The sequence below is a fragment of the Sceloporus undulatus genome, chromosome 3 (assembly GCF_019175285.1).
Source record: "Sceloporus undulatus isolate JIND9_A2432 ecotype Alabama chromosome 3, SceUnd_v1.1, whole genome shotgun sequence".
Classification (NCBI taxonomy): domain Eukaryota; kingdom Metazoa; phylum Chordata; class Lepidosauria; order Squamata; family Phrynosomatidae; genus Sceloporus; species Sceloporus undulatus.
In genome coordinates, this window is record NC_056524.1 from 160,031,069 (window position 1) to 160,045,770 (window position 14,702).

The 14,702-nt window shown below is 38.2% G+C and overlaps 1 protein-coding gene across 1 annotated transcript in view; it reads right to left on the minus strand.

Annotated features, from left to right (window-relative positions):
* Nucleotides 1-6,386: 6,386 nt before the first annotated feature.
* The window catches only part of PARG (poly(ADP-ribose) glycohydrolase), an 81,010-nt gene continuing 72,694 nt past the window's right edge, over nucleotides 6,387-14,702 (minus strand). Inside the window, exons 15-18 of the mRNA XM_042459661.1 lie at nucleotides 14,221-14,329; nucleotides 12,026-12,131; nucleotides 9,669-9,797; nucleotides 6,387-8,406 (exon numbers count right to left, since the gene is read on the minus strand). Of these exons, the coding sequence (XP_042315595.1) occupies nucleotides 8,249-8,406; nucleotides 9,669-9,797; nucleotides 12,026-12,131; nucleotides 14,221-14,329 (502 nt within the window). The 3' untranslated portion in view covers nucleotides 6,387-8,248. The remainder of the gene's footprint in view (nucleotides 8,407-9,668; nucleotides 9,798-12,025; nucleotides 12,132-14,220; nucleotides 14,330-14,702) is intronic.

Below are 14,702 nucleotides of genomic sequence, written 5' to 3' on the forward strand. Positions count from 1 at the left end.
ATTAAAGTAGCAAGTTAAAGCATGTGAAGGCTTTAACATGCAATTCTTCATATGTTCTTCAGCTTGTAGTAGTAATAAGAGACAATAACTATGCCCCTGGACATTTTTAAATGTTCAGGTATTTGATTAAACATGATCATGGACAGGTTTTCCATTACATCTATCGTTAATCAGAGTCATACCTTTCCAAAGTAGCACGCTGTAAGCAACATCACCCAAGTAATAGGAACTTTGTTAGAATATGATCCCAGTCCTATGCAGAATCACACAAGCTTTGATAGCAGCAACACATGAAAAGAAAATGAAGCCCTTCTATGCCACTCCGGTTCTCCATCAGCAAATGCTGCCACCCCAGAGATTACATTTCTAAAGAGCAGGTGCTTATTTTAATAATTTTTAAAGGAAATCCTAAATACTGCACACATCCCCCCCCCCAAAGTTTCTGCTTGATGCATTTGGTTTCAGGTAATGACATTCACCCTTTTAGGGGGGAGGAAAGAGAGATTTTTAAAGGTTACAAAGAAACAGCGATGAGGAAGGAGCTATGGAGAGGAGCAACCACTGGCAACATCCTGCTGGTGGTAGAGCTGAACCGGGGGGCCCACACTCCAACCTGCTTATGATATTACCCAGCTTTTGAAAAGGATTACGCATGAATATTTATGGACACAGAACAGAAATGTGTAATCACAAGGAACAAACTGAAAGCAGGAGATGCACAAAATCTGAACTGATAATTTGTTATACTCTCGTTTTCCAAAGTAGCAAGCTACCTTCTTTATTCAGCCTCACATTAATGCCAGCTTGGTCTGAGGCAATCTAGATCCACTGATCCCTTCATCACTCTTTGGCTCTGCATCAGCTATAAGTCCCCTATGTTTAATTTGGTTTGGGTTTTCTTTTAGCCCATTCATTCCTAAGAGTTCAGATGGGCATGATGACATACAGATAAGATAGTTAAATAAAGATGTCATTCAATCGTCTTCTTCTGCCCAGTCAACTGTAAAACTAGTCATTGCATGCAAAAGCAGACACCTTAGAAGAAATTGGGTTTACTATATATTGTATACAGTCGGCCCTTCTTATATACAGATTTTTTATACACAGATTCAAGCACCCACAGTTTGAAAATGTATAAATATCAAATATCAAACCTTGATTTTTCCAGTTTTTATAAGGGACACCATGTTGCTATGTCATTCTATTTAATGGGACTTGAGCATCCACAGATTTTGTTATCCACGGGGGATCTTGGAATCAAACCCCAGCGTATAACAAGGGTCCACTGTAGTATGTAACTGTGCTCTCCATAGCTGGATGAAGAGTAAAATATAAATATAATGATTTCCATTATCACACAATATCGTGATGACCATGAGAGAGATCTCTTTAAAATTTGAATTTGTCTAGTGTGAGACTGTTTACCTGAAACTGAATCTCAGCAACAAATTGTCTGCATTCTGTTAAAAAGAAAAACCAGAAAACCCCTGTCCTAATAACATTTTGATCATCAGAGCCCGCCATATATGCACATCCCACATTCCCAGTTCAACTAAGATTGTTGTTGTTCACTGTCTTCAAGTCCACTTTAACTCATGGTGACCCTGTGGAAAAGACATCTCAAAATTGTCCTCAACCTCCCTGCTCAGGTCCTGCAGGCCCAGGTCCTCCTTGACTGTGTCTAACCATCTGACATCTGGTCTTTCTCTCTTTCTATTACCTTACACATTCCCTAGCATCACTGCCTTTTCTAATGATTCATTTTTCCTCGTGATGTAGCCAAAGTTTGACAACCTCAGTTTAGTCATCCTTGCTTCCAGGGAGAGTTTGGGCCCAATCTGTTCTAGAACCCATTTGTCTGTCTTCTGTATCCTCACCACTCTTCTCCAATGAGTTAATTTTATATCAGTTTTGTTCGCTGTCCAGCTCTCACATCCATACATGGTGATGGCGAATACAATGGTTTGGACTATCCTAAGTGTTCAGAATTATGTCTCTATACTTGTCCAGTTCTCTCATAGCTGCCCTTCCCAATCCTAGTCTGCTTCTTATTTTTTGACTGCAGTTGCCATTCTGATCAATATTTGATTCAAGGTACGGGAACTCTGACTATTTCAGTGCTCTCATTAGGGTGAATTTTTGTAGATCTTCCGTAGTCATTATTTTTGTTTTCTTAATGTTCAACAGTAAGCCTACCTTGAGATTATATAACTGAGATTATATAACTGTTAATTAAGGACAAATGAAATAATTGGGAAGGGTCATTTTATGCTGAATTTACGAGTTACTTGTTTGTTGCCGTGTGTCTTGCAGTCAGGTTCTTTTGAGAATATGAATTATTTTAAAGTTGCTGTGCAGATTTTCTGAATGTTTTGGAAAGTACTTTTGTGTGTCCCTTCAAGTCATTTCAACATATGGAGACCCTAAGGCAAACCTGTCACAGGGTTTTCTTGGTGAGATTTGTTCAAAGGGGGTTTGCCTTTACCACTATCTGAGGCTGAGTGTGTCACTTAACCAATGTAACCCGGTGAGTTTACATGCCTGGATTTGAACCCTGGTGTGGTGACTTGGGGGCCTTTCCCTGGAGCCCTTGGCGCCCTGTGCGTGGCCCTTTACTCCCAGGGAGTCCCCTCTTGTCACACTTTTCCCTCTAGGATCTCCTAGATCTCCATTCTTGCTCCCTGTTGAGCAGAATGAGACCCCTGGAGGTCCTATAGTCGCGCTGCCACCACCCAGTGAATGAACTATAAATTATTAATTATATTTATAGTAGCTCCACAGCTACCCCTTCCCCACACACACTGGGACTTGTGAGGAATAGAGAGAGAGATCTAGTTTCCTTTCTTGCTCACCCAGAGCAATCAGTAGCCGAGTCTAGGCAAGTGTATAGGAGTAAGAGAGATAGCAGATGCTTTTTAAGAAAGAAGTTTATTTTAAAAAGGGATAGAATAGGATAGAAAGAATTTATAACACTCTTGCAAAGCCCCTTTGCCTTGCAGGTCAAAGAACATAGTTACAGAGTTCATTCCAGACAAGCCATTGTTGAAAATAACAAAAGACCTAAACGCACTAGCTAACACATTCCTAACTACTCACAGAAGATGGGATTTGTAGTCCTTTTGAGTTCCTGGATGCAGGGAGGGCCCCCTGGCCTCTCGACCTGCATTCCCTTGAGTCTGTGTCTCCCAGACTCAAAGAGACAGCATCTGGTTTCCCCCTCAGGAGAGGATCAAGGGAGAGACAAAGGAGCGCATGGCTGCACAAGCCTTTTAAAGAATTCCCATAGAAAGTTCTTGAATCTCGCGGTCCTACTCTCTGATTGGTCAGTTAGACCTCACATCAGCTATGATGTCACATCTCATTAGCATGTGATGTCATCTCTCATTAGCATGTTCCTCCTCCCAGATTAACCCTTTGTAGTTCAGGAGAAGTTCCCAGATGACTGGAGACCCAGCCATCACACCTGGTCTCCAGGGTCACAGTCCAATGCTCAAACCATTGCACCACGCTGGCTCTCTCTTCATTTTTACTATTGATGTTATTGGTACACTAATATTATAACAGATCAACTAGAGCACGCAGCTACCATATCTTAGGCAAATATCTGCCAATTCATTTTACCCAACTCAGATCTTCTGGATAGTGTTACTCTAACAAAATGATTCTTTTGGTAGCCTTGTCCTAAATCCCTGTAGGACTGGAAAAAAGAAACACTATTTTATAAATATTAAGGGATAGGCCTAGTGGCACAGTGGTTTAAATATTTAACTATGACTCTGATTTCTAGAGTTATTCCCACTCAGCCATGGAAACTCACAGGGTTACCTTGGGGAAGTCACATACTCTCATCATCAGGGAAAGGCAATGGCAAACCTCCTCTGAACATATCTTGCCAAGAAAACTCCATGATAGGGTTCACCTTAGGGTTGCCACAAGTTGGAAAGGAATTGAAGGCACATAACAACCTTATGGCAAAACATGTTTTCCTTGCAGAAGATTCTAGGTTTAATATCTGGCATCTCCATTAGGGCTGGGAAAGACCCATATTGAAACCCTGGAAAACTAACAACAGTTCAGTACAAACAATACAGAACTGGGTGGACTAATGGTATGTCTTGTCAGTATCCTATTTGATGTTATTTGCCATCAAGTCAACATTGACTTATGGTGACCCTATGAATGAAACCTCTCCGAAACTCCCATTCATCAACTGCCTTGCTCAAGTCTTGCAAACTCAGGGCCATGACTTTTTTGATCGAATCAATCCTCTTATTATACAATCACCCTCTTTTCCTACTGCTTTCTATACCCAGCTTTGTCTTTCCTAGCGAGTCATGTTGTCTCATGATATGCCCAAGATATGACAGCTTCAGTTTATTCATCTTTGTTTCTAGTGAGAAATCAAGCTTGATTTGCTCTAAGACCTATTCATTTGTCTTTTTAGCAATCCTTTCTCATTCAAACATAGTTGTTCAATGTATCATACAGCTGGAAGAGACCCAGTTGAGGGTAAAGGAGTCCAGAGATAGTGGCTGATAAAAATTACTTGTTCTATCATTACCACACATTCATGCAACCTCCTGGAAATGTCTTCAGTTACAGAAAATAAAATTAAGGCTGTGAGTCAAATGGAAGGAAAAAAGGTAGCAGTGCTGAGTTTTTTTTCCTAAATGTGTATATGCACTGTGAGAAGTATGCTTTCCAAAGAGCTAATCTCAAGATAGTCTTCAAGCCTGAGCTCCATCAAATCTTGTCTTTCTATTTGTTTTGTTTTCTATGGATTATTCCCACATGTAATCTAAAATGGTACAGCTCAGGCTGAGATTTGGCTTCAGTAAGATCAGGTGTTGGAAAACATAAGAGTTACTTCAGAGCTAGTTAAGGTAGCTGAAAAGCCTGCCAGATGAATTAGTCATATGCTACATGCCAACTGTATAGTTCTCCAACCCCCATCCCACCCCTGTCCCTACCTCTATAATGGCTGCTTGCTTAGCTTGCAGTCAGGTTCTTTTGAGAATATGAATTATTTTAAAGTTGCTATGCAGATTTTAAAAAACATTTTGAAAAGTACTTTGGTTAGTCAAGTAAAAACAGAGAATAATGTCTAAGGCCTGAAACTTCCAACTAAAATAGACTGAGAACATGAACTGTTAATTGGTGAGTCAACACTTAAGCAAATCCTATTAATCCAATGGGTTTACTCTAGTTGGGACTACAAAGGGAATCAGGTCTAAAGATTTGTTATAATTGCTAAAGTTAAAAGGGTTTAGTGCCAGTGATGTGTGATGGTACAGCCCTTGCACTGTCCCAGATATATACAGTGGGACCTTGTTATCTGCTGGAGTTTGGTCCCAGGATCCCCCGTGGATATCAAAATCCATGGATGCTCAAGGTTTGCTATTTGAAATTTATACTTTTTAAAAAAATATTTTCAAGCCATGGATGCTTGAATCTGTAGATAAAAAAATTCCGTGGATAAGGAGGGCCAACTACTTTGAATGGACAAGACCTGAATGACAAAAAGTACAAAGAACATCTCATGGGTAGCATGGGGATGAGAGCCTCAAAGCACCAAGTAACTTGAGATTAGGGTTGTTCAGAACACACAGGAGTCTGACAGAAGGCAAACACAAATGTGACCAGAATAAATAAGAGAGAGAGAGAGATTCCATAAAAGGATAGATTAAAAGAAAGCTTTGCTTTTTGGAGTAATGCAAATAAGTGACATGATATTCGATAATTATACAAATGGATCCTAACATTTATCATATCCCCCCCCAAAATTAATATAAAGGTAGTTTTATCTTTAAGTTTGTATTGTTGCCATCACACATTTCTTTCCATCAATGCTTTTATATTTAAAACACTGGAGTGCCATGGCTCATAAATATCAATCAAAATGACATTTGCCATGCTGCATTTGTGACAGATCAGGTGACCATGGGAAATCTGTGACTGGTCCTCTTGCTGGGCTGGGGCAGAGAGTGAAAATAGCAAATTTAAGAGCTGGCTTTTCTGTGGTACCGTGGTAGCATGAGGGAAGAAAGGAGAATTTTCAACCACTTCACAGTGATGTTTTCCCAACTCTTAGTGGCTCTATTATTATTTTAAGTTTTTAAATGCATTTTTAGCCTGCTGCTAACAAAAAAGGATCCCAGAGTGACTTACAAAAATCAATATGTAGACAGTACTATAGTATTAATAATAGTGCTAGAGCTGCTATTTGCCCCAGATAATTTAGGTTTGCTTCCAAGGGGCAAATAACAGCTGGATGCAATTCAGAACATGAGAATATGACAATGTTTGACAGTTTTTAAATACCTTCTCATAGCTGCACAAGAAAAGACACTCTGAGAGGTAAGTGACGGGACACCAAAAGACAAATATGGAGAAAAATGTTCATTGGTTTTATTTATTTTTCTATTACAAAAAATAAAAATAATAATGTACACACAATCATAGTGTTTCTTCACTGTCCCAGTCTAAAAATACAACAGATGCACAACCTGTAAGTTTAAAGAATACTTCAACTTTTTATAAATTATTATTATTATAAAGTCATAGCTGACTCTAACTGCATGTTTTGTCACTGAGGAATTTTAAGACAGAGATTGGTCAGGACAGAACAGCAGTCTACTATATCAGTCACTGCAATGGCACTTCCCCATGTAATGGCTAACTGGCCCATCAGTTCTTTCAGTTTTCAGACTGCAGCACCAGGAAGTTCTCTCTCACTAAAAAGAGAGAGCACATTACACAGCTGAGAAAGAAGATACTGAGAAGTTGCAAAATAAATTATGACAAAGGGGAAATATTGAATTGATCTGGAATTATCCCTTTTGGCTTTGGTACAGCATCTTGGACAGTTTAGTTTTTCTCTTTCATTAGGCAGCTGCTGAAACCATACAGCCCTTATTAACCTATTCACCCTAAGCTACTTTGTTTTAAAGCGGGAGAAGTCCATACAACAGCTTGCTGCGTTCAGCATTAAGCAGCACAGTTTCCTGCTTGAATCTTTTCTTCTGACCACTCTGGAACTGGTTACAGTAAAGTTTGTGTTACATCTCCATGGCAAGCAACAAATAGCATCTATTTCCATTTGCCTCATTTTCTCTACGCACCTTCCCACAAAGGAAATAATTTAGTACCTTCTTTTCTGATGTCCTTCTAAACAAGAGGGTGCTGTGAGAAAACGTGACTGTAGCTTCCACAATTCCCACTTGTTTCAGGGGTGAAGTTTTCCCTTGATTGGGCCCTAAGTCTCGAGAACTGATCATATCCTAGCTTTCCTGACACTGTCCATACTTAACAAAGCATGCTTTATATGGACTTTACATTAATGAAACCCAGGTATAATATGCTAGGTTTCATTGAACATGAAATAACATATAGATAGATATATATCTCCAGCTGTATCCCAGTAATATCATCGAACTGGACAGAACCCTGTAGAGTTTTAAAATCTTTTTAAAAAGCTGTTTAACCGTTTCATAAATATATGTTACTTGCTATATGATTTAAAATGTAAGACATAATATAAAAAAGCTACTCTTACTTTTGATTTTGGCCCTTTCTGTAGCCCAGATTTACCATACACCTTCCTTTTGCTGTTCATGCTTTCTACTGTGACCACATAAAAAAAGACTTGCGCTAGATTCTCTTCTCACTATTTCTAAGGCTTCGTTGTCAATTTTATGTTATGTGTGTGGTGGGGTGTGTAGTTTGGAAATGTAAAACTGTAAAAGTCTAAAGAGGCACACAGCAACCTTAAGAGGAGAAAGAATTGCATACCCAATACAACTGTTAATTAACAGACTTTCCCTCACCCCTGCCACACATCAGCCTCATAAATGCCATGAGGGCCTTGATGCAGTGGCCTATAAATGAAATCTCTCTCTCAATCTCCCTTCTTCCATATGATCACTTTTATAAAACTTGAAAGAAAACCTGGTATGTATAAATCTGCTATTTTAAAATAAGTCCATAAAGAACACAGGTCAAAGTGTGATCAACCCTGAATCTGGAGTGCGGTTGGGAATATATGTTCACCAAATATTTTATTCTGAAACAGGTTTTCAGTTACATTGTACACTGGAAAGAAAACCTTTTTAAGGTTGGCAGATAACATAAAACAATTGCAATTTTTATATATACATAGATAGATATTAAATTAAGCTAGATCATATGTTACATCCATAGATATGCTACATGGAGAAGGAATAGAATATTTACTCTGCACATTATCATTCTAGTCATCAAAACATAATCCTCTATCATCATCGGTGGAGTCTACATATGATTCTACTGTACTGTATATGAAAGGATAGAGTCTGGTTTCTGGTCTTGGAGTAGAGCAACATCTGCATTCTTCATTGTAATATCTTAGTAGTAGTTTGTAAATGTCCCCTTGAAAATGGAGGGAAAAAAAACAGAAATCAGTCATTTTGAAATAGAAATTTAGCCAGGTTAACAAGAATAAATAGAAAGACCCCACATTCGACATTTGATGGCAAATGAATCCATCGCATATAAGGAAAAATGCTTACTGGAAATTGAATTCTAGGGTTAAGAGAGATACCTAAGGTAAGTTTATGGTATCAATTACTATAGGTAAACACTACCACAAGGTAATATTTCTCTGAGATAGGACTTAGAAATATGCTCCATATGATGAACCAGTCACAACTACTTGAATCTTAGCCAGTGAATGTTATACAGTAGTTCTAAAGAAATGGAATGTGTTCCTAAATGGAAGAATAATGGGATGACAATATTTCAAGTGCTAACATCTTTTTCATAACGTGGGGATGATGGCAATCATATTAAAACCCATCATAGACATCTACAGGTCAGAGAAAAAAGTGCCGGAGATAGTACCTCACCCCATGACAAGCTGATCCCTGGAAACCATGCTAATCAGTATGGACTATACAGCTGGAAGTTTTCAGTTAGTTTACTGTCACAGAAACAGTATCACTGTCGCAAATATTCTGCCTTCGCCCCTCAGCATGAAATACACACGGCATGTAGGTTTCTTGTAAGTATAATCTGAGGTAGGCTTCTAAACAACTTACCTACCAATTTCTAAAAAAAGACTGTTTACCTAGGATTTAATTGTAAAATTAGTTTCTTCATTTGTTCAAGATGTTTTCCTCAATTTAGGGCAGAATTATGATAGCAACTATGACCCTGTCTTGTTCACAGTTCCAAAGAGAAAATAATTTAAATGATCATAGAGACTACAAGGACCATTCAGTCCAACTCCCTGATATACAAGAATACACAATCAAAACACTACTGACAGATGGCTATCCAGCTTCTATTTAAAAACTTCCAAAGGAGGAGACACCAACATTCTTCCAGGCAGTGTAGTCCACTGCCAAACAGCTCTTACTGTCAGGAAGTTCCTCCTAACATTGAGGTGGGATATCTTTTCCTATACTTTGAATCCACTGCTCTATGTTCTAGTCTCTGGATCAGAAGAAAACAAGCCTGCTCCGGCCTCAATATGATACCCTTTCAAATATTATGTCACCTCTTAACCTTCTGTTCCCCTGCTAAACATACCCAGCTCCCTAAGCCACCCCTCATAGGGCATGGTTTCCAGACCTTTTACCATTTTGGTCACCTGTCTCTGGACATGTTCCAGCTTGTCAGTTGATGCTTACCAACAGTTTGTTCTTTCTCGATTAGGAAAGTGTGCATGCTGTAAATGTCTCTCATGAGTTCAGCATCTCCAAAGGTAAAATAAACAACATCTCGTCCAGCTTCTGCAGCTGCCATGATTTGTATTAAGGCTAGAGCAAAATCAGAAAAGGAAGTAAAAAAAAGGCAAACAGGGAATGATGAAGTTTAGATGAATTTTATAAAAAGCTAGCAAATATTCACATTTACCTATCAGCTTCTGTGTTCTCAGTAGCAACTGAAGCTCAAAGGAATGTGAGGATTCAACCATGTTTATTTGATACTGTGTAGACATATGACTAACACAAAGAACACTGAACTAAGGAGCAAAACAGATGGGCAATAAGAGCAGGCTTTGGGGTGGGGTGGGGCATGGCATATGCATACCGGACACCCCAAAGCCACCCCCAGGTTGGCATCACATGCCTTGCTGACCACATATTGGATGGTGTAATGGTGTTTCTGTGGCATGGTGTTTCTGTGGCACGGTGTTTACATAGACCGTGCAACAGAAATGGGGAAAAGCTGCAGCAGAAGGCACGGCTTTTTCTAGCCCCAAAAAGAGTGGCATTTTGCTACTCCTTTTTGGGCTGGAAAAATGCTGGATCAGGGCTGTGGAGTGTAGTTGCCACTGCCCCGATCTGGCACACAAAGGGGAAGTGTGACACCACCACTTTAGGGGCCTCTGTTTGGTACTAAGTATCAATTTGACACAAAGTCCCATACCCCTGCGGCAAAGAACAATATTGCAAAGTACAAGTTTCCTAAACTATACTTAACCCTATTTGCAATAACACAGCAAGTGTGGAGAGAACATTTTCACACTCTGAGTACAGGTACAAGTACACAGTACCCAAGTAAAATGTCATGAGAGACATACAGATAATTTTGCACCTTGTGTCACGGCATAACCAGCCAAGGGCTTTCCACAATCCTAGTTTTACTAATGACTGCACAGTCTTGCTATTTCTGATATATGATCTCTCCTTGAACTAAGAAAACATTGATTTCCAGTTTACTTTCTAGGTTGATGAATGACAATAAAGGATCAGCTTGTGCATTTTTACTGCATAAGAATTACATTAAAATATGATAATGCTGGCAATTCTTCAACTTGTTAACATATAAAAACAGTGGACAAGAGGCTAGCTATAACACTGTCTATTTCTGAAGAGTGGAGTGACAGCTGGTGTTTCCAAAGACAAATCTTGCAAGTGAATGCTATCTTATTTCTAATTAACAAGATGAAAGTAGCCGATTTTATTCAAGGACTAACCTTAATGCAATGTTGGTTGTTGATCCAGGCATTCATTGTTCAGTTTAGAGAAAGGGACAATTTATATGTATAAAATGTATAAAAACACTATCATATTTCATCAAAGAGTTCTTGGAAACCCACAGTTGAATTATTAACAATCTTCATGACATATGAGATCAATCTACATTAAAGGCTGATGTTTTAATCAAACTACCAAGTAAGCTATGAATCTGGTAAAGCTTCAGTAAATCGCTTTTTCTGAATGTACCTGTTCTTATGAAAGAATTTACCGGTAATTGATCAGGCAGCACACAAGTGTGAGAAACTACTAGCAAAATTTAGAAGTAAAATTGGTGACAGACAGGAAGATGATTTTCTGCATAAAAAAGAAGCAACTTGCTTAGTGAGCTTTGAATAAGAGGGTGAAGACAGGCTACCATGTTACTGTAACAGAATATGCATTTTGTTGAACTTGTTTCTGAAACACAGACATGACAGAAAAGTAGACTGAGCAAAATAAAGTTAGGGGATGCACTAGATATATAGATACAGTGGGACTTCACTACCCATGGGCTTGCCATCCATGGATTTGAGCATCTGCCGACAGCAGAGCCTACATGTGGCTGCACTAGCAGCTGCATGGATGTTGCACCACCATTAGGGACAATGGAACTTGAGGTCCTGCATTTTTTCATATCAGTGGGAGAGAAGGTATCTGGAATGGATCCCCAGCGGATACAAAGGTCTGTACTAAAATTGCTGCAAAGATGCATATCCAGTCCAACTACTTTTGGTTAGCTAAAGTTTCAGACTTCAGCTTCCTAAAGCTTAAAAAAAATCCTGAACAACTAAACACTCTCACGTAAGCATAATGGCACCTTTTGGTCTGGTTGATATCAAAGTCTGTAGAAGGAACACATGTGTGTCAGTTATTTGCCCTTCTTGTTCATCTGTTTCTCAGCTGCTGTTTGCCTAAACTCTGATGAGCAGGAATATGCAACCAAGCAAGAAAACACAGATATACAATGTGCACATTTTATCCTTTTAAAAAGTATTTAATAAAAACTAGAAGAACTAGATTACCTTTTAATCTTGAATCACCTCCAAAGGCACCACATCCCCAGTTTCCTGTAGCTATTGCTGAAAGGTGATGTGATGGGACACCAGGTCGAGCGAAACCACAATAAGCCTGTAGACAAAAAAGCATCACATCACTCTGCAACACTGGTTTCCTGGATATGTTGGCATGAATAGTGTTGTAACAATAGACACTGTCTAAGAGAATGAAACTCTTCAAAGGAATTTTCCTTATGTCTGTGTGTTATGGCTGCTATAATTCTCTTTGCTGACTAATTAAACACTCTGTGTGTTTTCAAACTTTTATCGATTTGCACAAATGCCAAATAGTCCTTCTTCCAGTTCTTGCCAGTTTCAAACACCAATGCATCTAGTAAAACCAGATAGAATAAAATAATGCAAAATAGAGGTGAAAAAATGCAGTCACTGAAACCACAAAGAGAATGACTCCATGTTACATCTTGCTGCAGCATACCGCTACGTAATTCTTTCTATTTCTAGTTAGCTGTTATGCTTATTTGGCAGAAAGGCTACAACAGGCTGAAAGACGTTTGTAGAAGTTTTTAAAATATTTAAAAAAAAAATCTCATAGAGTAGGGAACTCCAAAACAGCACAATTGAGGACTGAATGGTTTTAGCACCTACAAAATATAGTCTGCCTGATAGAGGATATGAAAAAACAGGACCATCCTTGGAAAAGATTGTAGATGAAATATATAATAGGACATGCCACAATGAAACATTTTTGTAGTAGGTCCCATTTGTATTGTTTGATAGCAGAGACAGACATTGTAGGCAAGTATGCAAATTAGTAAGAGAAGGCTTCAAAGTGTAAGAGAGAGACAGGAACGGAAGTGGGAGTACTGTTCCTGCCCCCAATTCCTGTCACAGGTTAAGCCAATCGGTTCAAACGTACTGCGTAAACTGGCTTAAAATTTAATAGATGACAGGAAGAATTGCAACATCCTAAAAGCAATATGCTAGGAGATGTTTAGTCTGTGGTGATATAGTTTGCAGTGCCTTCATAAATCAAAGCTTATTTTAGTTGATGAAATGTAAAATGTCACTTGCCTGAAGTACAATCCACTACTTTAACACAACCTCTTCAAAGAGAAAGAATTCTATACACCCAAAAGTGTATAAAATCTCTCTTAATGTATGATTTGCATCTTTCCTATCAATGTGATTGAATATATGAAGTCTCATGTCAGATGCCTGGAACAGATGATTTAGTTTTCCAATTAAGCTGTCAGTGAAGTTTACTAATTTTATTTACTGTCTTTTGCAGAGCTTATTTTATTGCCATCTGTGATGGTTGGTACTTGATGCTACTTTCAATATGAAACACTAGCTTTTCTTTACTTTATAAAAAAAAACTCACAAAATTAGTCTAAAATGTGATATACCATTTCTGAAACATAGTATTAATATTTTGTAAAAGGAAAGTGTTAATTTTTTTAAAAATGCTTGTCACATTAAATTGAAGATCCTTAAGCATTTACAGTAGCATCTGATGATCCAAATTCTTCAGATTTATAACACATATTCATATGCTAGCAATGCATTACAAATAAAAAAAATTGATGTGGTTCTGTGCCACTTTTTTTGGCTGCTACAGATGTTCCAAAGAGTCCCATGGTTAAGAAATGGAACCCATTCTGCAGTTCATTATTCTGCAGGGATTTAACATGTTGCATGCTATCAAAAATACTTGACAGCTAATCTAAGACAAAATAAAAATCTAAAAGACATCTGAATGTTATAGTAGATCCAAACAATCTACTTTTACCAGACAAGAAAAAGAACATCGGCAAGCAGGAATCTGATGTAAGACTACCACAGCTTTAGCAAGCTACATTACTTCAGTGTTGTTAAAGAAGTTATCTAAAGCCCCACACAGAGTTGGATTAAGCTACAAAGAACATAACTATGAGTTCATTTTTCTAAATGAAAAAAAAATGTATTTCAAGAAAATCACTTACCAACTAGATTTAAACAGGCAAACTTCGATTTTAATCTTACTGTTGAAAATATGAGTTAATACCCTGTGTAAACTGACACTGCAATTAAACAGGAAATCTCCCTTCAAGGAGTTGTTGACACTGCAAAAATTATTGGACAGCACAACTCAAGCGCTAATGAAATGGCTGCGAATAAATGATGGTCTTTTTGGCTGCAGGATGGATTAAGGAGTTACTGGCCTTGTTGAGCTCTCTTCTAATTTTCTCAGGAGCAAACTGATCAAGGAAACGTCTGAAATGAAATGCATCTATAGCCACAATTTCAGTGCAACGCCTCTGCCATTCATCCCTGCATTTGGAGGAGGAAGAATGCACGAATAGGAAAAAAAAAAAAAAGAGAGAGAGAGAGAGGCAGTAAAATTAACTATGATCATATTGGTCATATGAACAAGATTGAAAATGAGTTCATCTCTCAAGGGTCTCACCAGTGGTGAAAAACACAGACATACTGTCAGGCAAAGCCAATGTCATAATAGATCATGGGTGAACAGTGTCAAAGGGGAAAAAATGGACAGGGGAGGAGACATAACATTGCCCCACAGATTTAGGAATACATTAATTATACATTGTAAATGTCAAGAGTTCATGCTATTCTGATTTGTATTCATAACAATGATTTGAAAAGATTCCCTAGGTAACTAAGAGAAATATAAAAATTATAT